The sequence below is a fragment of the Achroia grisella genome, unplaced genomic scaffold (assembly GCF_030625045.1).
Source record: "Achroia grisella isolate CSIRO2021 unplaced genomic scaffold, CSIRO_AGI_Agris_v1 utg515, whole genome shotgun sequence".
Taxonomy (NCBI): domain Eukaryota; kingdom Metazoa; phylum Arthropoda; class Insecta; order Lepidoptera; family Pyralidae; genus Achroia; species Achroia grisella.
The window spans coordinates 3,718,572-3,740,677 of NW_026712908.1; the positions used below are offsets into that span (position 1 = coordinate 3,718,572).

A 22,106-nucleotide genomic window follows, 5' to 3' on the forward strand; every position below is an offset into this window, starting at 1 on the left:
ACATTCAAATAAACTCGTGTAAATCATTGCATAGAGAAAAGATAAAAGGAAGTATTTACGCGGCGTATGCGTGTCATGGGGGACGGGAAGCGTCAGGAATGGTCTGTAGAGTTCCCCTCTGTCCCGGTCGCGGGACGATTGCGTATATCTATAATTTTATCATAGTTATCGAAACTGGAGGGTGGCAGTGGTGTGGTGGCGCCTGGCACGACTGGCGCCGCAGCCGTTAATGTTTATCTGAAAACATAATATGCACTTTGTATACAGTACACGGAAACCACTACTATTGCTACAGTTGTCAACAGCACATTAACCAGAAAAAAAATCTATTATGTTTCAATAACAAGAATTATCATGTAACATATATTAATAACAAAGACAGCTAATTATTACAACTGCTATTTTGGAGGTTAAAAGACAATCATTGGGCTATTTAAACCATAGTTAATATTAGAAACATGCACACAGTAAGGAAAGTTGTACTTTCAATAATATGTAATTGTAACTGATAATAAGGTAATACAGTCACCCATGCATACAATGGCAGGTGGTGTCACCGAACCGTGACAGTATGCCACCTGCAACCTCCCCACCTCTACACAAAATTACACACACTACTCTCCATAGCTCACATAGAAACTATCTAAAAAGCTAGAGCCAGGAGCCCCTAGTGACACATGGAGACAGAATGTTTGATCAATACATTTAGCAGTACCTATCAGTAGAAAGGTTGAATAATGTCTGACTGCAGTGTTCAAAGTGTTATTCAAAATAAAAACAATTAAATACCTCAACATGTCTGAGATGGGATTTGAAAATGTGTTTTATCTTGAGAGTGAGTGTTTTATATAGTTGTTATGTTGAATGTGGAGGTGTGGAGGGACGGATGAGGTGTTGCTTGGATACCCTCCTCGGATACTCTCCGCCCAAGCTCCGGGCAGATCAATAACATCTCTATCACATGGGACAGCGTTATGCAGCTATTGAAACATTATTTATAATACATGTTTTTTTGTTTTAGAAATTTTATAGAGACTGCATAAAACTTTTTACCATTTTATTTTTATATCATTATATATATTTATTCATTCAATTTCACTGTAGTGTGTGCTGTTTAAAATATTAAATATAAATAACATTTTGAATGAAATAATGAAATGTTGTTAGTTTAATAATGTTTGAATTCTTATAATAAGTTATCAGCTAGATTGTGGTATAATTATTGTTATTGTTACCATGAACCATTCTGAACCCATTTTATAATGAACTTAATTTATAATTAAATTGTCCATAGTGATAACATGCTATTTATTAAAACAGTACTCCAAATATAATTGTTATAAAGCCAATTCTATAACCATTACTTATTTTTATCATTTATTTAATTTGTTTTTTTGAAGCTATTAAGAATTTAGAATCTAAATGAGTTTTATAAAAATTTTACATTATTTAAGACAAATAATGTATGTGTAATATTTTTATGTAAATCATTATTTTTTATAGTATACTCATATTTTCCATTATATATCTCTCTATATCTCTCTATCACATCATTTATTGTCATAACAAAATGTATATATTGTATGGCATGAAAATTTTATTTTTATAGCTTATTGAATTAAAATCAGTTTGTTACTATATATATTTTCAGTACTATTGTTTCTATAACTACTACTAACTAATTTTTACTATATTACTAATATTTTATTATTTCACTTACTTTTTGAAACATTAGAAATGTAATTAAAATGGTGCTACTTTAAAAATTACACAAACAGCACAATCATATGATTTTTATACATCTACAGAAAGAGATTTTTTTGTAGTGTGCTCAGTATTTAGTAACTTATATTAGGAATTTATTTCATACCATACTTTGTACTTTCATACTCATTTTTCATAATATTTCAGATAATTAAAAGGGGGTTTGATTTTAGTAGATAGGGAGTCCAATTATGACGCAACATTTGTAAGAGGACACAATGGGAGCAATGCCCAAATGACCAGGTTTAAAGGACCCCCTTTATGGTCCCCCTATATGATGGTCCCCCTATGGTTGTGATGGAATAATCTAAATTAATAAACCCTTCGCTAATTGCCTAGCCACTTTATTAATAGTAGGCGAATATTGTTTTATAGTCTTTGAGACCAGCTTAGTGGAATTAATAGATTTTGATAATAATGATTTATCAAGCTATATTAACATGCTAAATTGCAGTGGAGTCTGGTGTTTGGGAATGTTTTATATTAACAGTATTGCAATACACATGTATATGTTATAAGCGGTATAATTCAGGTATTATTTTACTGGGGAATGTATAATTACTTATCAGGTACACTGGAGTACTTGTTTAGAATATAACTTTATCTAATATTTTTTTTTATATATTATCCAGTTATCGTATAGAATACCTTTTTTACCGGAATTATGTATAAAATACATAATTTCGGTAAAAAAAGTATATTTAAAGTATCCATTTATTTCCTTTTTTAGGCTAATATAGGAATTAATTGACATTAGTAATTACTTCGTAGAATTTGTAAAAAAAAACATTTTTTTTATTTAACTGAAAAGAAAGAAAAGGCTTTTAATGAAATTCTTGGTATTTATTTGATATGTCTGACAAATGTGTAGTATTTTAATATTTCTAGATAATAAGGGTAGCCACCCTTATACATCCAGACCTTACCTAGAAATAATTTATATAACAATAATAATAATAACCCCCAACAATTTATATAACCTAATCTAGTGCCAAAGTAAGGAGAGCTTGTGTTATGGGTACCAGACAACTGATATATTTTACATAATACAAATAGAAAACGCCCAGACAGATACAATCAGATTATTGAATGCAAATGTTTACATAGTGCTAAGAATCGTACCCGCTACTATTGGCCACTAGACCACCGAGACTGTCAAATAACGTACATATGGCATAACGTTTGTTGGGTCAGCTGGTTACTCTTTATTATTACATTTGGTTGTGAATAACTTGTTCCAGACTTTGAGTGCGCCGGCGACGAGGTGCTCGTGGAGTCGTCGCCGCCTGCCTCCCCCAACATGGCGGCGCGACTCGCGGGCCCCACGCAGGTCACCACCGACACTTTATTATATATATTTTCGTGTGGATAACTAGCTATGCCCGCGGTTTCACCCGCATTCAATTTAAATATATAAATATTAATAAAAAATATAGCCTATATGTTATTCTGACTTATAAGCTATATTACTGTAAAATTTCATCAAAATCCGTTCAGTAGTTTTTCTCACTCACAAACTTTCGCGTTTATAATATTGTTAAGATAATGGAATGATACATGCTGGCGGGGCTGATGCCCCCCATATTCATTCTCATTTTATCAAGCTTATCTGATAGTGGAGGATTATAAAATGACTATGAACTCAGGTCAGTTGGCCCATCTTGGAAAATGGAAATTTACCACGATGGTTCCTAGGGAGAACCGCATCGACCTGAACCTGACATGGTCATGGCTAGTAATGGAATCATCAATCCACATTACTAACAATACCTTTTCTCCTCTCCCCTCTTTTTACTATACTAACTAAAAAAACCTTAATACCCCCTTTTTGAAAACCCCATGTTGTAGTCTTGTGAGAGAAACTCGACAGGTAGTTATTCCGTCTGTGTGCTAAGGAGATAGCTCCACTGAAAGCGCTCTCTCCGTGATTATTTATGTACATATTATCACAAAATGAAATGGTTGATTGATCACATTTTCGGGAGTTTTTTTTAATGTTTTTTTATTTATGGCAGGGTGCGGGCACAGGCGGCGGCGCATCGCCTAATACTGTCCGTGAGCTCATCGTTATACCAGAGATACCTAACTCCATACATTTGCAACATGCCATCCAACAGGTAATCGGCTATAGGCTCAAAAACCAAATTACATATAAATTACACACAGGGATAATTATTAAAATAAAAGGTTTTATATATACCTATATACGTAAAACCTTTCATTTTAATAATTATCCCTGTTGTAATGTAAAACTTGCTGTGAAATATATATGACACTAGCTGTACCCGCGACTTCGTCCGCGTAAAATAGTAACCTTCCTTAGTGACCAAATAATGAAAAAATATTTAGTAATCTAATCCAATTAAAGTTTCATCGTTCTAGCTCCAAAAATGAAAATTTCCTTACAGAATTCTATAGAATTCAATCAACAGCCTAAAAAATAAGTTTCAAAATTCTAGCTATATAAATGACGATACTTCCACACAACGTTTGGTCTCCCTTTTCAACCCTTTACCTCAATTTTTTTTAATTTATATTTTTTAACAGTCTAAAAAATAAGTTTCATGCTTCTAGCTTTAAAAATATTTATTCATAAAGATAACCCTGCATTTTCATTTTGAACCCCTTACATCCCCTTTTCGCATTAAAAAGTAGCCTATGTTCTTCCTCGGCGTTTAGACTATCTGCGTACCAAATTTTATTTAAATCGGTTCAGTAGTTTTGGCGTGAAAGCGAGACAGACAGAGTTACTTTCGCATTTATAGTAAGGATTTCATAATAACTATCATTTAAGTATACTATACTACTACAACGACTGTGATTTTATATTAACGCTTCTAGTACACTTCAATACACAAAAATATATGTACATACTATTGACCTCAGTATACAAGTAGTACAAAAATGTACTCCATAAAATGCACTGGCCCGCACTAACGGTAAATGCGAGCCACCTTTGGATGATGTTAGTAAATTCAGAAAATTACGATGATTTTCAAAACTAATCGGGTGTTCTACTGGACTATAATCCTCATTACCAATAATATTTCCCTTCCTCGATTTCTAATAGATCTATCCGTTTTAGATAATCTACTTATTAAAGATATTATTTACTAGTTGTACTGTAGCGGTTACACCCGCATGAAATTTATAGCCTATATGTTATTCTGATGTATAAGCTATGTTACTGTAAAGTTTAATTAAAAACCGTTTAGTAGTTTTTGCGTGAAAGAGTAACAAACTTCCGTCGATACTCACAAACTTTTGTATTTATAATATTAATAGGATATCTATACAAAATTGCACCTATTTTTGTAAGTATGTATGTAGTAATAGATAAGAGTGCATAATCCACAAGTACATGTTAATTATAAAGATGAATCAGAAATAAGTCTGATTCTATGATAACAGCGAACGTGATTAGATGGCAACAAAGTATATATTGCAAATAAATATATACATAGTGAGTGAGTTAGTAATAAAATAAACACGGATCCTGTAAATCGTATTGTGATATCAACCAATCAAAATAGACCAATGGATACCTTCTAGTTTTTTAATTGTCGTGGTATTGTTCTCGTGGAGTATAACCGCACTATTTTTGTTCAAGTTGATTTGAAAGATAATAATGGTGATGCTATAGAGGCTTAAGAGATCAACTATAAATGTGGAAAACTGCAGTGATGATATAGTTAATTATTATTATATCGAAATTACTAATAACAATTTAGTATATTTGCTATAGTGAGACCATTATGAATATGTTATTATTAATTAATATTATAAATGCGAAAGCTTGTGAGTATGGATGGATGTTTGTTACTCTTTGACGCAGCAACTACTGAACGGATTTTGTTCAAACTTTACAGTGATATAGCTTATATATCAGAGTAACACATAGACATATAATTTAAAAAGATATTATGTTAATTGGGTGAAATATAACGTTAAATGTCAAGAAGTGTAATGCCTACGAAGTTGCGCGGGCTAGATTGTATATCTTTCGTGTATCGCCGTCATACAAAGACACGAAATAGATTTTTATGTAAAGAAAGTTATATTTACAGATTGTAATTATATTTACATTATCCTTATTGTCACGTTTTATAACATCCTCCTGATATCTTACGGCGTAGACAGATAGATATTGTATACAATTTATATATATTTGACAAGGCATATAATTATTATATTTATTATTAACATTAACTTGTTTGCCAATCCAGTCACATAAGAAAAAACATTGATACCATAATGAGAGATGTCTATGGTTTGCTCCAGGTGTCTAATACTGTGGTGGAGGTGAACGGCGACAGTTCAGGCCACTCCAGCCCCACTGCGGACGCGCAGCACACCTACATTACAGTATCTAGTGAGTATATAGCTCTATTTTGAAGCTTTGCATGTGTGACAGCCAATTATTATAGTATTATGGTTATATTGTGTATATGTACATTAGACAGTTTTATTGAAGTCCATTTTTATTCAAGAAGATTTATTAGTTTATATATGTCGTCTTTGTGGTAAAAGAAATTATATTTTTATGTTTATAGTGTAGTTTAAGAGCATGTTTCATTATTGTTTTTAGATTATTCGAGAAAATGAGAAATTTATGGCTTTAACGCGTAGGTATTACCTGTAGTGTTATATGTATATGTTATATTATGTGTTTTTTTTAAGAAAAAACTTAAAAAAATAACAAAAAATATTGATAATTACTATGGTTTATTTGACTTGATAGCTTTTCATGTTCTCGAAAAATCTACAGTTGTGTGTTTGTAATGCACAAGAACAAAAATCTTAGCACATTTTTTCTGTATATCTGTGACCGGTACAGTGCAGGGCGCATGGAATCAACCAGTCGAACCGCAGCTAGTCAAGGCCGAGCAACAGAGTGATCAAGAAAGCAAGTGTATTTATTTATTTTATTTTACTTGTATATATTTTTTTCGTTGTCAAGCGCGAGAACTTAGTCGTTAGTAATATTTGTTTATAATTGTTCGTTTTTTAATTTACTTTATTTTTAATTTTAATACTCAGGATCTGTTAACAGTATTATAAATATATACCTAAATCTGTTATTACGGACAAGTGTTTAAAAATATACTTCACATATTTTGTAGTCAAAATAATACATACTACCTTTTTGCTACATGGTTTCTCTTACTACATACACAATTCATAAATATTTTATATCTATAACAGAGATTTATTTTATTTTTTAAATAGTTCATGATAATAAAAATATTCCTGTGGATCAAGAGGTCAGGAAAATTGCATTAATCTCTGAAATAATTTTCTTTTAATGATATCAACAAATAGGCATTTTCGTTTTTGTATTCTAGCAATTTCTTGGACTCGTGACAAATATTTCTAACGATTGATTACTCGCTAAGAACATACACTATACCACAACCCCTGTATTCATAAAACACCAAATATCTAAACTTATTTTAGGTGGCTATTAAATTGTTTTGTCCCTTTTCTTAGAATATATTTTCATAATTCGAAAGAAAGTGACAATATACTGTTGATATTTGAAATGGAATATTATCATGTTTCTTTTTTATGAATAACGGGGATGAACTATAATAACAGCATGGGAACTACTTACAACTGTTCAGGAGGGCTGGGTATATGTTTCAATAATCCAACACTAACCTTCAGTATCTGTCGCACAATATTCGCTCCTCACTCTTCAGAAGCCTTTGAGCCACTGATCAAACGTAAATATAAAATTGCACCCTCAATACACATCAATCTGATTATCTGCTACCTGTTAAACTGATAGTATATTAGGAATTACCCCCTATTTCAAAGGGTAGTTTCATTCCCCAAGCAGCATGTATTGTGTTTATAAAAAAAAACTTAATAATACCGGATAATTGTCTATGCCCTTCAGGATTACATACCTGAGTGATTATTATCAATGGTGCATCAAGGGGCGGATGATCCCCTATTGTGACACATGATATGAACGCACCTGTCCGCTGGTTACCTTTGATGCGACGCGTGCCAAGCGCGCGCCGCCGTCTAGTTGCCAGTTGTCTGCGTTTATTGGGTGCTTCATTTTCATATTGAGCGAGATGTATATTGAAATTATTAGGGCTTCTCTTTGCATGGTTTGATTTTAGTCTTTCTAGTTTGGGATGTTTATTAATATATTTATATACTCGTATATGCTTGGCGAGATGTGTACTATACATATTTCGGCTCGTTTATAACTAATATATTGAAAGTATCTATAACAACAAATATAAAAAAACAATAACAAACTTAATTAATTTTAATTTTAGAGATCCACATAAATTCAAATTGTGGGCTTATTAAGTGTTACGTACACTACAATGTCATGTTTATACTCTGGAGTTATTGTTGACGTTGTCAATGCCAATAATTTCTTCATGTGGGGTTGTAATCGTTTTTATAACATTTAAGTATATTGTATTTTTATTTAATTATATACATTGTATATAACATAAAATATAGTACAAATATCTTAATTAAAAAAAAAGTTATTCATTTCCTTTCTCTATCCATTGAAAGGATTACTTTTGATTAGTTATCCTATTGTCTACCTATTAGGATTACCTGGGAGAGATTGCTTAGTGATACCGTCTCCTGTATCATATTTACTATTTTAATTTCTTTTTCTGTATTTGGTTCAATAAAGAGTATAAATAAATAATTAACCTTGATTAATACTAATACAATCATGATCTAGTTGTGTTGTGTGGTAATTTAAAATGAAAATATATAAAATAATGATAAAAATAAAATAAAATATCCATAAATAGATGACAACAGCCTGTGTATCAAATCTGTATTACATCGTCTAATAAATGGTATACAAAGGGGAAAGTTTGCAATTATATCGCTTACATCTCTTACAATGGTCAAAGCAGGTGGGGTGAGGTAACACCATCGTCTGAGAGGTGGCTGTGTGTTAGAGTGGGACATGAGATGCGGTGTGAGTGAGAGAGGTATGTCGCTCGTTTCTGGGAAGCGATGGTCCGGAGGCAAGTTGCCTGGGAGACCTCCAGCGGCATGGAAGTGCCTCGGTTCCGTTCCTACTACCCGTGTGAGTGTCTCCCTGACTCCGGCCGAGTGTCGAGCACCAGTTCTCCTCGAGACTTGCCACTCGGCCGGTGGCCATGACAAGCGTATCATTTGCCCGCAATGACGGTGTTGGGCGGGCCCCGTCATATACTGGGAAATTCTTTGTCTAGTATTACGAATTTTTTTTCACAAATTAAATATTTTCTACTTTATTTTTTAAATGGCTTTTTTAGTGAATTCATAGGCATATTGGAGGCTCCATATTTAAAAAAAAACTTATTTTATAGATTTTTTTTCACGTACACACGTTTCACATATTATATTGTGGGAAAGTCTTTGTTTTAATTAACAGTTTACAAATTCAAATTAAAAATTAAATTTATTAAACTAAATTTATACTAATATCAGTTTTATCCAATGGATTTCTTTTTTATTTTATTTTTCTATATTTTGTGTTAGATACTAATAATAGTTTTTACTATATTTTTTATTTTCCATTTACAGGCGAGGGCGGCAATGGGGTCAACTACCACGTCCAGTATGTGGAACCCCAAGATATTTATACGCAGAATCATCAGCCGCAAATGTAAGTTATTATAAGCATTTTCGTCATCATCATCATCACCGTTAATTTTCAAGTCTGTTTTAATTTTAGCACTGTTGTTTATTGTATAATTTATTCCTTCCAAGAGTATACTAGATACACTTCATTAATCATATTAATAGCCAAGGACTTTGTACAAAATCGTCTCCGTGGGTACCTCTTCTCATATATTTCAGCCGAAAAGCATAAATCCTTTGTTAGATGTGATTCGGTTAAAAATGAGATAAGACAGTGAAATTATAGAACATCGAGATATTGTATCTTAGTATTTCGGATGGCAACCCATGAGCGGTACGATGGGCGTAACATGCTATGTCCTAATGCTGTTCATGTATATAGCGGAGTCTTACCACTTACCGTGAAACAGCTTGATTGCCATTTCAATTCTAACAAATGATGACCAAAATAAAGTATATGCTAAATTGTCTGACACTGAGCCAGGTTGCAAATGGAGTAGGAAGAGTGAATAGAGTGGAGAAATCCTTTTTTGTATTTTACACAAGGGATCGATACAGTTTGTATAGAGCCTTGTATTTTTTTTTAAAAACCTATTCCTTGTCATTTCCTTTAAGGATATCAATTTCTAAAAAAAAACCGAGGTACCATATGTCAATTAATACAGTTTATGTCTTAATATCTACTTTTTGTAGGAAAAATACGTAATAGTAAGGCCGATACGAGCTAGGTCAAATTATTAGTACTTTTATATTTTTTGGTTAAACACTCGTGCGAAGCTGAGGCGTGTAGCTAGTATTTCATATATAAGTTAAGATAAGCCTCTGTATCGCGTAATGCAGTGGAATTACAGCGTCCGGAGACATGATATGTTGGTCGTCCGGAATGGCAATGGAAAGACAAGTCATGAGCTAAATTACGGGCGTTACATGAGTAGTGATATAAGTGCAATCTTGTATTAAGGCAATCATTGCCTCTTGTCGTTGGCTTGATATAATTTCATTTACAATTTCTAACTTAACTTTAAAACGTCGTTTTATTGCATTCGTTTTTGAAGAGACATTTGGTGGTTTGTGTGAAGAAACGTTTGACAGTCGGCGGCCATCTTGTCGTTCTGCCAAAACTTTATGTCGGCCATTATTGACTTACATTTTCAGGTGAAAAGTAATAAAGAATTATCCATTTTCGCTCGCTCATTAATAAATTGCTGTAACAAAAAAAAAGTGGTAAAATCTACTTCCATTCGTGAATTATTTCATGGATTTATATTGTTTTGTTTAATTTCGTACCATTAGCTTGAGAGATCACAATGTTCTGTGCGGAAACTTGACCACCGCTACGGGAAGTGTTATGACTATCCCTATTAGTGATCAAAATGCGACTATTATTGAATCTACTCCCAGTGATATTGCGACACGTGTTTCGCCTCTAAACGTGGCATTACTAGGTGTAAGCGACACGTAAATATAAAAAGATCTAAATGTTCTAAAATATTAATATGTATTCTTAAAGTTAAATAAACGTGCGTTATGGCCGACGTATGTGCGAGCGAGCGCGACTGCAGCGCCTCTCGCGTTTTTCTTTCAGTACTAATCAGTTGCCGCGCCTTTTGTTCTCGCTTCAGCTCGCGCGCATCTCCGCAACGTGAATAAGTATAAAAAAATATTTTTCTTCTACATCCTCAACATAAGATTGGTCCTTCGAGCCGTATCTTAATGTACCGAACTCCACCACGTACAATGTGTCGAGTTTGGAAGTCTAGTGTTGACTGTTCAGCGACAAGAATACTACTGGCATAGTTATAGTACGTAGTTGTATTTTAATCATGAATTTATGCAAAATAACACATACTTCGTTAAATATTAATTATTATTATGTTGATTTTTAAACAATATCGTTTAGTTAATGTAGTATACTAGTTCCGCGTGTGATATATAGACGTATCTGTATCATCTATATGGATTAAGTTAGTACATGCAATTTAGTGATTTTATTTTACTTCTTACGTTCGGTTAAGTCTACTTTAATTGTATTTCGCTTAGTTTTTTTAAGTAACCGCCCCTAAGAGGCTTATATCCTGATACGCGAAATTGATGCCGGGGCAAAGGGGTTAGCCCCGGGGCCCCAACCTTAGGGTTACGGATGACCAGTGCCATTCAATTTTGTAACTTTAATTCCTTCATGGACCGCTAGAGGCAGCACTTTCTATGCATGCAAGTAGCCGCTGTGCCTCTTGTGTAATAATTAGTGTTTGTCGTTGTACAGGGAGCAGTTGCGCTCGTACCCGGTGTATGGAGTGGCGACAGTGGGCGGTGCAACCGACGCGGCTGATGGCTGGCCGCCCGCCGCCGGGTACACCGCCTACGGCGTCGTCGTGAGTATTGAGCCTTCACCTTGATAGCCTGAAGGTCTTTTTGTGAGTCATGCCGCGTATTACATCACATATCATATTTATAACTGTATTGTTGTTTCTTAATTTACAACAAAGAATTATGTTTATAAAATATTGGATTTAGAACACAACGTGTTAATGGACATGGAGTATGAGATGCGTGGAACGTGAAGAAATTTGAGCTGCAGAATAACGTTGCTGACTATACACTGGCACATATTATTTACAGAGAACTATAATATACACTAATAGGTCGGTTGTGGATATACGATAACTATCTTCAATAACTTTGATGGGACGCCGTCTTACTTCCAATGGTTGCGAATTGGATATCTCGCACGGTACAAACATTTTTATTCCTGAGGGTGAGGCTGGATAATATAATAATATTTTATTGTTATTGTAATAAGTAGAAATGGATTGTAAAGTAAGATCTTGCGCAGGTGGCAGGAGAGGATGCGGAAGTGGAGGCGGAGGGCGAGGCGGCGGCGTCGCCCCCGTCGCCGGGCGCGGCCGCCGCCGCGGGGGGCGTCGCGCCGCCGCGCATGCCGCCCGCCACCGTGCAGTGGCTGCTCGACAACTACGAGACGGCGGAGGGTGAGCACGCACACGCACACGCACACATACAAACTCACCTCGCCGCCGCGCATGCCGCCCGCCACCGTGCAGTGGCTGCTCGACAACTACGAGACGGCGGAGGGTGAGCACGCACACGCACACGCACACATACAAACTCACCTCGCCGCCGCGCATGCCGCCCGCCACCGTGCAGTGGCTGCTCGACAACTACGAGACGGCGGAGGGTGAGCACGCACACGCACACGCACACATACAAACTCACCTCGCCGCCGCGCATGCCGCCCGCCACCGTGCAGTGGCTGCTCGACAACTACGAGACGGCGGAGGGTGAGCACGCACACGCACACGCACACATACAAACTCACCTCGCCGCCGCGCATGCCGCCCGCCACCGTGCAGTGGCTGCTCGACAACTACGAGACGGCGGAGGGTGAGCACGCACACGCACACGCACACATACAAACTCACCTCGCCGCCGCGCATGCCGCCCGCCACCGTGCAGTGGCTGCTCGACAACTACGAGACGGCGGAGGGTGAGCACGCACACGCACACGCACACATACAAACTCACCTCGCCGCCGCGCATGCCGCCCGCCACCGTGCAGTGGCTGCTCGACAACTACGAGACGGCGGAGGGTGAGCACGCACACGCACACGCACACATACAAACTCACCTCGCCGCCGCGCATGCCGCCCGCCACCGTGCAGTGGCTGCTCGACAACTACGAGACGGCGGAGGGTGAGCACGCACACGCACACGCACACACACACATACAAACTCACCTCGCCGCCGCGCATGCCGCCCGCCACCGTGCAGTGGCTGCTCGACAACTACGAGACGGCGGAGGGTGAGCACGCACACGCACACGCACACGCACACATACAAACTCACCGCGCCGCCGCGCATGCCGCCCGCCACCGTGCAGTGGCTGCTCGACAACTACGAGACGGCGGAGGGTGAGCACGCACACGCACACGCACACATACAAACTCACCTCGCCGCCGCGCATGCCGCCCGCCACCGTGCAGTGGCTGCTCGACAACTACGAGACGGCGGAGGGTGAGCACGCACACGCACACGCACACGCACACATACAAACTCACCGCGCCGCCGCGCATGCCGCCCGCCACCGTGCAGTGGCTGCTCGACAACTACGAGACGGCGGAGGGTGAGCACGCACACGCACACGCACACATACAAACTCACCTCGCCGCCGCGCATGCCGCCCGCCACCGTGCAGTGGCTGCTCGACAACTACGAGACGGCGGAGGGTGAGCACGCACACGCACACGCACACGCACACATACAAACTCACCTCGCCGCCGCGCATGCCGCCCGCCACCGTGCAGTGGCTGCTCGACAATTACGATACGGCGGAGGGTGAGCACGCACGCACGCGCACGCACGCACACGCACACATACAAACTCATATACACACACTCTGCACACCACATGTACTCACGTTTAATTAAACTAGTGGTCGCTCAATGGCCTAAATTGGTCCATAATATTTTTTTTTTTACATTATTGTAAAGCAAAGCAAAGACTTATACAATTATTGATAATTTTATGAATCTTAACTGTCTTTGGAATATAAAATCTACTAATAAAAACTTAACATTTAAAAGAAAATTATTCGAAACATACGCACTGTCACGCGCGAAAGAGTTATCATAAATAGTAAAATGCAATCACACATATTGCGTACGTTGGTGGATTGCGCGTGAAATAATGTGTTGTGTAAAGGTAGATAATAAGGCTAAATCGCACACGCCTTTATACGACACATTATTTCACGCGCTCTTCTAATTGAGCGTGAAATGACGTGTCATGTGAAGGCAGTTGAGGTATTGTCGTTTGCGCCAGGTGTGTCTCTGCCGCGGTCGACGCTGTACTCGCACTACCTGCGGCACTGCTCGGCGCACCGCCTGGAGCCGGTGAACGCGGCGTCGTTCGGGAAACTCATCCGGTCCGTGTTCGTGGGGCTGCGCACGCGCCGCCTCGGCACGCGCGGGAACTCCAAGTACCACTACTACGGCATCCGCGCCAAGCACCTCCAGCACGCGGCGGACGCGGCCGACGACGACGACAAGGCCGAACTCACTGAACAGGTGCGTTTTTCGGACTATACTGATACTGTTGGCCGCGGATGACCTTTATAGCTTTACCAGACAATAGGGGGCGAGTGAGGATGGTATATATATTCTTATCTGTGAATGGCTTCTCTGTTTAATTATGATTATTATTGTATTTGCAAGGAGTCTTGATTATTGAAATATAAATAGATATGTAATTATACAAGAATGTTTGCGTGAAGGAGAGCCGCGAGCCCGAGTCGCAGTCGAGCCCTGCGGCGACAGTAGGGGCGGGCGCGGGGGGCGCTGGGGGCGCGGGCGCGGGGGCGGGCGCGGCGGCGGGCGGCGCGCTGGCCGGCATCGCGCACCGCCAGTACCTGGGCGCGGCGGTGGCGCCCGACCCGCCCGACTTACTGCTGCACTCCATGCCCGACGCGGCGCCCGCACTGCGGGACCACTACAGGTACGCACTACCGCAATGTAGCTGGAGGTTTTTCTTTTATGAAACATACGTTTGCCCCGATATTTTGTGCTTTTGTTTCGAATCCGGTTTTTCAGTCTACCGCTCGATTCACTAACGTGACACTGTGTTTGTGATAACGTTTTTTTTATATACTTAAAGACTACTATGGAGTTTAAATTTTGTTTGTGGAACTGACAAGATATTTGTTTCACTTTAATATCTAGAGATGATAAAAGAATGGTGCATTCGCCTGCGCTCACGGTTTATGCTGGCGGAGCACTAGTGGAGGATCATAAAATGAACATGACGTCAAATCAGTTAGCCCATCATATGGTAGTCAGATAAATACTAACAAGAATTTACTACAAATAATAAAACAAACAACAACAATGTGTGCTGGAAGACACAGTAGAAGTGAAATTTCTTTCTATCACAAAGCTATAGCGGACCCCGGCTCTACGCGCTCAGTGCGGCTGCCGATGTCCTCACATCGCCGTCACCAGCCTTCCACGCGACGAGAACTATTTTTGTCACCGAAAAATGTTAATACAGTCTATGTAGAAGTTTCACTATCAACTAAAATATCAATCGATGCTGTAAGCGAGAGGTATAGAATGTGAGGTACAGTGTCGTCGGCGCAGGTCGTACGGCGCGGAGTTCCTGGAGGCGGCGGCGGCGCTGGAGGCGGGCGCGGCGGAGCGCGCGCGCCGCTCGTTCTGGCGGCGCGCCGCCGCGTCGCTCGGCCGCCGCGCGCTGCGCCGGCTCGCGTCGCGCCGCGAGTTCGCCGCGTGGCTGCTGCGCGCCGACCTGCGCCTGCACCAGTGCACCGTCGACATGCTCATGCCCGACGTGCTGCGCCCCATCCCGCCGCAGCTCACGCAGGTAGGCTCGTTGTGGAGGCGCGCCGCCGCGTCGCTCTGCCGCCGTACTACCAGATACAATTTGAGTATAATAAGTTGACCATGAGGTCATAGGTGACTTGGCTCATCATGAAAAATTCTCCAGGTATTTATGATGTTTTCCAGGGGAAACCGCGTTTAGCTCAAACTACCATGGTACGTTTTTAGTTTATAATTCACATTACGAACAATCCCCTTACTCTAATAAAGTGTTTCTATATTCACAGGCGATTCGCAACTTCGCAAAGAGCGTGGAGAGCGCGCTGGTGGCGGGGAGCGCGGGCGCGGGCGGCGCGGAGGGCCGCGCGGGGCGCGCGGGGGCGGCGGCGGCGGCGGCGCTGGCGGCCGCGCTGCGTCGCTACACGTCGCTCAATCATCTCGCGCAGGCCGCACGCGCTGTGCTCACCAACCACAACCAGATACAACAGGTATGCACTACATCGCACACGCTGCACGCTACACTACGGCGCACAAGAACTACAGTGCGTTATGTCGTGTCACTATAGCTCGTGGGTACGACGGCGGTGACGGCACTGTCAACGCCGCCAATCATGACCAGATACAACGGACTAATACTCTGACGGGCCGTTCTCAAAATAATTCTTGATCTTTTTGAGTATGTCGTAGCTTAGTGGTTGACTATCCTGAATTATGTTTTATCGATCGACCACGACCAGATACGGCAGAAACGTATACCGGCGGGCCGTTCTCAACATCATTGTTTTTAACGGCGTCGCGTCGTAGTCACTTGTTTACTCATGTTATGTTGTATATATGTAAGATGCTAGCAGTGGGGATACTAGACTATTACTAACAATGAGGGGTGGGGCTAACTGGAAGGATTACTAGGCTCGGTGTGGGTGCGCAGATGGTGTCGGACCTGAGCCGCGTGGACTTCCGCGTGGTGCGCGAGCAGGCGGCGTGGGCGTGCTCGTGCGGGCGCGCGGAGGCGAGCAGCGCGGGCAGCGCGGCGCGGCTCGAGGCCGAGTTCAAGGCGACGCTGGCGCGCGGCGCCGCGCTCGAGCAGTGGGCGCTCTGGCTCGACGGCTGCGTGCGCGCCGCGCTCGGTCAGCACGCACCGCCCGCACACCGCACGCACACACACACACACACCACACACACTCATATATATTTATTTATTTATTTATCACCTGACCCATGCGACTTCGTCTGCATCATTGATATTTATCGTTATGATTCAATAAATTTACACAATTATTTAAATTATTAACCGGGTCTTAACACGAATAATTTTATGGCAAATAAAGGTATTTACCTCTCTCGACGTTTTAATTTAAATAATGTATATTAAACACGAAAGTTTAAAATTAACAATTTACACAATATCTTTTAAAATTATATCCTATATATTATTCGGTTATAAGCTATACTACTGCAAAGTTTCATCAAATACCGTTTAATAGTTTTTGCTCGAAACAAACGTCCATCCATACTTACAAACTTTCGCATTTATAATATTAATAAAAATTTATTTAAAAAACTGTAGCTCTACAATTAATCTAGAGTCGGAGACTGCTTTTACTATTTGTATTCACTGACTCGTAGTGTAATCTACGAGTGTCACACACACGTGTCATCCGGCTCGAAGGACCAATGTTCGGGTTATACCGATACTATAAAGATTCTAATAGGTAAAATTGATAAATGATAAAATGAGTATGCACGGCACTCTTGATGATCAAATGCGAACTGATTTTGAATATAATGTGTTAAATGTTATTAAAGAAAAACCAAGGCTGACTATACATAAATAGAATCCAATATAAACGACATACTAAGCATACTAGATAAATATATCTACTACAAATAACTAAATATATCTACTACATTGTGTATGTATTGCAATAGCAATACATACACAATGTACATACATAGAAAACACCCAACCAATACAAACAATCATACTCATAAATACATATATTTGTACCGTAAGAGCAATCGAACCCACGAACATTGAAACTAAAGTGACGTGCTAAATCGTTAGAATATGAGGCTATCGTAATTGACTCTGATGTTTTTTTAACAGCCCCACACGAGCGTCGCGCGGACTTTGAGCTACGAGCTCGTCGGTTGCTGCTTGACTGGTCATTTTACTCTTCGCTCGTCATCCGTGAACTTACACTCAGGTATACAACTGGTTAACTACCTTTAAACCCGTATAAAATGACGTATGATGTGTGCCCACGACTCTGACTGACACTGGTTGTTCGTACCCTAAGAGGGGTTAAGATTGCGGCCTTTGGGGTCTCGGGGCGAACCCCTTCCGGCATCAATATCGGAGGCAACAACCTCCGGGTAGCTAGATTGTAAGCATCGTAGAGCGGAGAGAGAGTAAAAAATTAAACTGATTTTAACACGAGAGCATTTTTGATATTTGTCTCTCTCCTAATCTAAACGAGATCGAGAGAGGTATATACCTAACTTTACCGTGAAATTATTCCTATATAGTAAATATATATATATAACCTAATATAGTTAAACAGGCTTTACCTGTTTAACTATATTAATAATGTGTATTAAGCACTAGAGTATAAACTTAACCTAAGAGTGCCATACTTGGGGACAATTTTTTTGATGTTTTTATTTTTTATTGAGGTCGTTCTATTGTGTTAGTATTGAAGTGGTTGTGTGTCAGGTCGGCGGCGTCGTTCGGTTCGTTCCACCTGATCCGCCTGCTGTACGACGAGTACGTGTCGTACGTGATCGAGCGCCGCGTGGCCGCCTTCCACGACACGCCGCCCATCGCAGTCATGCAGCGCCTGGTAACGTTCACCATTTATTATGATTTGTAATACAATCTTAGTGCAGTCATCTCATCATCTCATAATGTATAATAAAGCACTCAATATAATATATATGAGTCTGGTGTTCAGACATCCGTAGACTGCGGTAACCGTTTACCATCCGATGAACTATATGCTCACCTAACCTATGTAGACACCATTGTAGTATAACAAAATAATTAATTCACAAACTCAGTTGTCAAGTCAGAAAGTGGTGGATTTAATTGAATTAAATAATGGTTTCATGTAATAAAATATCAAGTACGATTTGATGTTTAAATAGCTTGTCTTCATATCAAATTGCCAAATATGTGTATTTCAAAATTTAAAGGAATATTTATTCTCGGATCGACTTTTTCGATTGTATTATTTTTTAAAGTAACTTCAAGAATTTATAAGCGCAAAACTATTTGCGATTTTGAATTATTTTAATATTGCTAATTTGGGAAGCTTGATGTTTATTAGTGTCTATCAGTAAGTGGTAGTAGGACTATCGACTCATCAGAAATATCGTATTACAGCCTGAAGAGGACGATGACGGTTCAGAGGAGAAGGAGTCGTCTCATGAAGACGAGGAAGACGACGACTGGGACTGGGAGGATGAGGACGAGGAAGACGAAGAGCCAGAAGCCAAGAGGACCAAGCTACATTGACTCACGTGCGTGGCCCTCGCTCACTTCAAATATTTAAATATTTGATTTGTACCACTTATTTTAAAACTTGCGTTTAGTACACATTATTAATATAGTTAAACGAATTTTAACACGAATAATTTTATAGTAAACAAAGATATTTACCTTTCTCTACATTTCCGCTAGGTTGCACTAGCTGTAGTCAGAAATTGAGGTAAACTAGTCGAAACGTCGAGAAAGGTTTATGTACCATAAAATTATTAATAAAACCCTTTTAACTGTATTAATAACGATTATCTGTACGTTTGATTGTTTGTAATAAATAAACTCAAAAATACTGGATCGATTTGAAAATATATATCACCGATAAATTAAATTTTCAATCTATGTTATCAGTAAATAGGTAGTATTCCACACGGGCAGAACCGCGGGTTACAGCTAGTAAATTAACAAAGTTACAAAAATATGATTTATAATATTTGTTTTATATCAGCGAATTATCAATATTAGAAATGCGTATGAGAAGATCAGTAAAATAAATCAATGCAAGAGAAAATAGGAAGCTAGTGCAAATTGATATAATATTTGCTTCTTAGTTTTCTTGAAAACACATTTGAATAAAGCATTTTTCGTCTTCACTCAGAGATTAGTTTAGAGTTCTCCGGATTTGTTCTAAATTTTTTATACAGAACAATAACAAAATATATATAATTCGTTTTCATGCATATCGATAGGAGACCTGAACGTGCGCGATCAATTTTATATGTATACTAATTGAATGACCAAAATATATGAAAGCATTGTATAAATGCATTATACAATTCTGTTATTTTATTAATAAATCAATTAATAAAATAGTAGGGTATTTAAACTATTCAAAACGATTATTGTGGACCCTTGGTGTTTCTCAATTTTCTATACCCTATATGATGACACATATTTAACTATATACTGTGGAAAATTCATCATATTTTATGTGAAACCTTACCACTAATATAAAATGGAACAAAATAATAGAAAATCAGACTATTTTCATCTTTCTTTCTATTTCATCTTATCTATTTTCATCTTTCTTTCTTTCACGATTTGATGTTTTAAATATATGTAAAGAAATTGTAATTAATTTTATCCATAAATAATGTTATCACACTTTGTCTACTCTGTCTATAGTCGTCTTAACTTTGCTCTTCTCTCTTATGTTCCTTGCTTGATGTGCTATAGAAATTATTAAGTATCAATTAATTTATTCTTCTAAAACTCTATTTAATATAATAATTGTGTATATTGCTCAACTGTTGTGCTATTATAATTTTGTCGTTACATTGTACCTACGTTATATTTAATGTCTAATTAAAATTGTATTTATAAATTGAACAAGTGATTTCCAATAAACACGATGAGCCTATTACAGTAACACTCTGTGAGTGAAGCTGTACGTATCATGCATATATGTAAGAATTGTTTTATACGAGTAAAAATGTTACTATAGATTTTGGAATGGATGAAACTTACTTTGTTTCAATTTAGTCATGTTTTAGAATATATATTCTCGCGGCTAACACCTGAAATTTACTATTAGTATTTTATTAGTTTGTATGATGTTGGACGGTTTCTGGCCCCTGAATTAAAGGTACATGCTAGCAAGAAACCCGTGGGAGATATCAGTCAGTCAAGTCGGTTATATTTTCGTATAGAATTAACCAGTTCCAAGGGGCTCGGGATGACTTGATGCTCCGTTACTAAGAATCTCCTACGTTATTGTTCAGCATTACCAAATATAACAGTCGAGATATTTCTCGTTGCACATTTATACCCTACTAGTACAGTCAGTTTCATATAAATAGGTCAAGTATGGTTTCAATTGCTTGAGCAAATCGCAAGTTTCTTGCTCATTTGTCTTGTGATGAATCTGCGTACCGATTGAGTGGCAGACAAAAATATAATTATTTTATATGTATTTATTGGAGATGAAGACATGCTTGTGAATTGTTTATAATAATAAATATATCAGTAATTATCTACATATCACTAGTAAAAGCGAATAATAATAATTTAAAAATTTTCATTGCTGCCGTCATGTTATTGAATATTCTGTCACCTAACATCTTTATGAAGCCGACTGTACCTGTAGCGTATTATTGATCTTGTAGTAGCAAAAAAGGCTTATTTGAAAAGTGTATATTTTTTTAATTATGTTTGATTAACGGTTGTGTTTGTATTTGGTAGATAAAAAATCGTAAATCAAATTTACAGCAACATCGTTATGTAATCAAGTAGCTCTGGATTGTTAGTTAGGAAATCAAAATTTCAAATATTTATGTGCCCTAATCCTATGAATCTGGATGGATTCGCTGAATTACGACTCTGTCCCAATTTTATTGTATAAACTAACTATATTTGTATAGAGGTATACCAGTATAGTTCTATATACATGTTACTGTATAATAAGTCGACCAAAGAATGTATATTTTGGTAGGAGATGCAGCATAAGGAATATGTATCCTAAACTGTTAGTCAATGGCAACGTTTGTATGTTAGATAATGTGTAGATCTTACTTCTTACTAATATTATAAACTCGAAAGTTTGTGAGTTTAGATCGATCGATGTTAGTTAGGTACTCTTGTATGCATAGGCTATAAATTTCACCAAGGACCTATTAATATTGTCTTAAATATTATTTTTTACTTTCTTCTGTTTTCCGTGATTTAACACTAGTCCTAGTTTAGCCAACCCATATGCGATCTACATGTTATCTAACATATAAATATTATCATTATCTAATAACACATGTGGGTAATAATACATATTTCTTAAACCATATCTAATTTAATTTTGAACGGTTGAATTCAAAATACTTAAATAATACGATCAAGTTAAA

At 38.4% G+C, this 22,106-nt stretch overlaps 1 protein-coding gene across 1 annotated transcript; it reads left to right on the top strand.

Annotated features, from left to right (window-relative positions):
* Positions 1–762: 762 nt before the first annotated feature.
* On the top strand, positions 763–19,659 carry LOC131846959 (transcription factor RFX3). The gene is made up of 16 exons (XM_059196375.1): positions 763–835; positions 3,006–3,094; positions 3,780–3,881; positions 6,046–6,136; positions 6,602–6,676; positions 9,328–9,409; positions 11,648–11,756; positions 12,218–12,371; positions 14,221–14,465; positions 14,672–14,892; positions 15,534–15,774; positions 16,019–16,219; positions 16,660–16,858; positions 17,839–17,938; positions 18,448–18,574; positions 19,117–19,659. The coding sequence occupies exons 1-16, from the start codon at positions 796–798 to the stop codon at positions 19,246–19,248; spliced, it is 2,208 nt and encodes a 735-aa protein (XP_059052358.1). The 5' UTR covers positions 763–795; the 3' UTR covers positions 19,249–19,659.
* Positions 19,660–22,106: the final 2,447 nt, after the last annotated feature.

Coding starts and splice junctions, on each gene's coding strand:
- LOC131846959 (XM_059196375.1), top strand. CDS start 796: ATGTCTGAGATGGGATTTGAAAATGTGTTTTATCTTGAGA. Junction 836..3,005: donor AAATGTGTTTTATCTTGAGA/GTGAGTGTTTTA, acceptor AACTTGTTCCAG/ACTTTGAGTGCGCCGGCGAC. Junction 9,410..11,647: donor CAGAATCATCAGCCGCAAAT/GTAAGTTATTAT, acceptor GTCGTTGTACAG/GGAGCAGTTGCGCTCGTACC.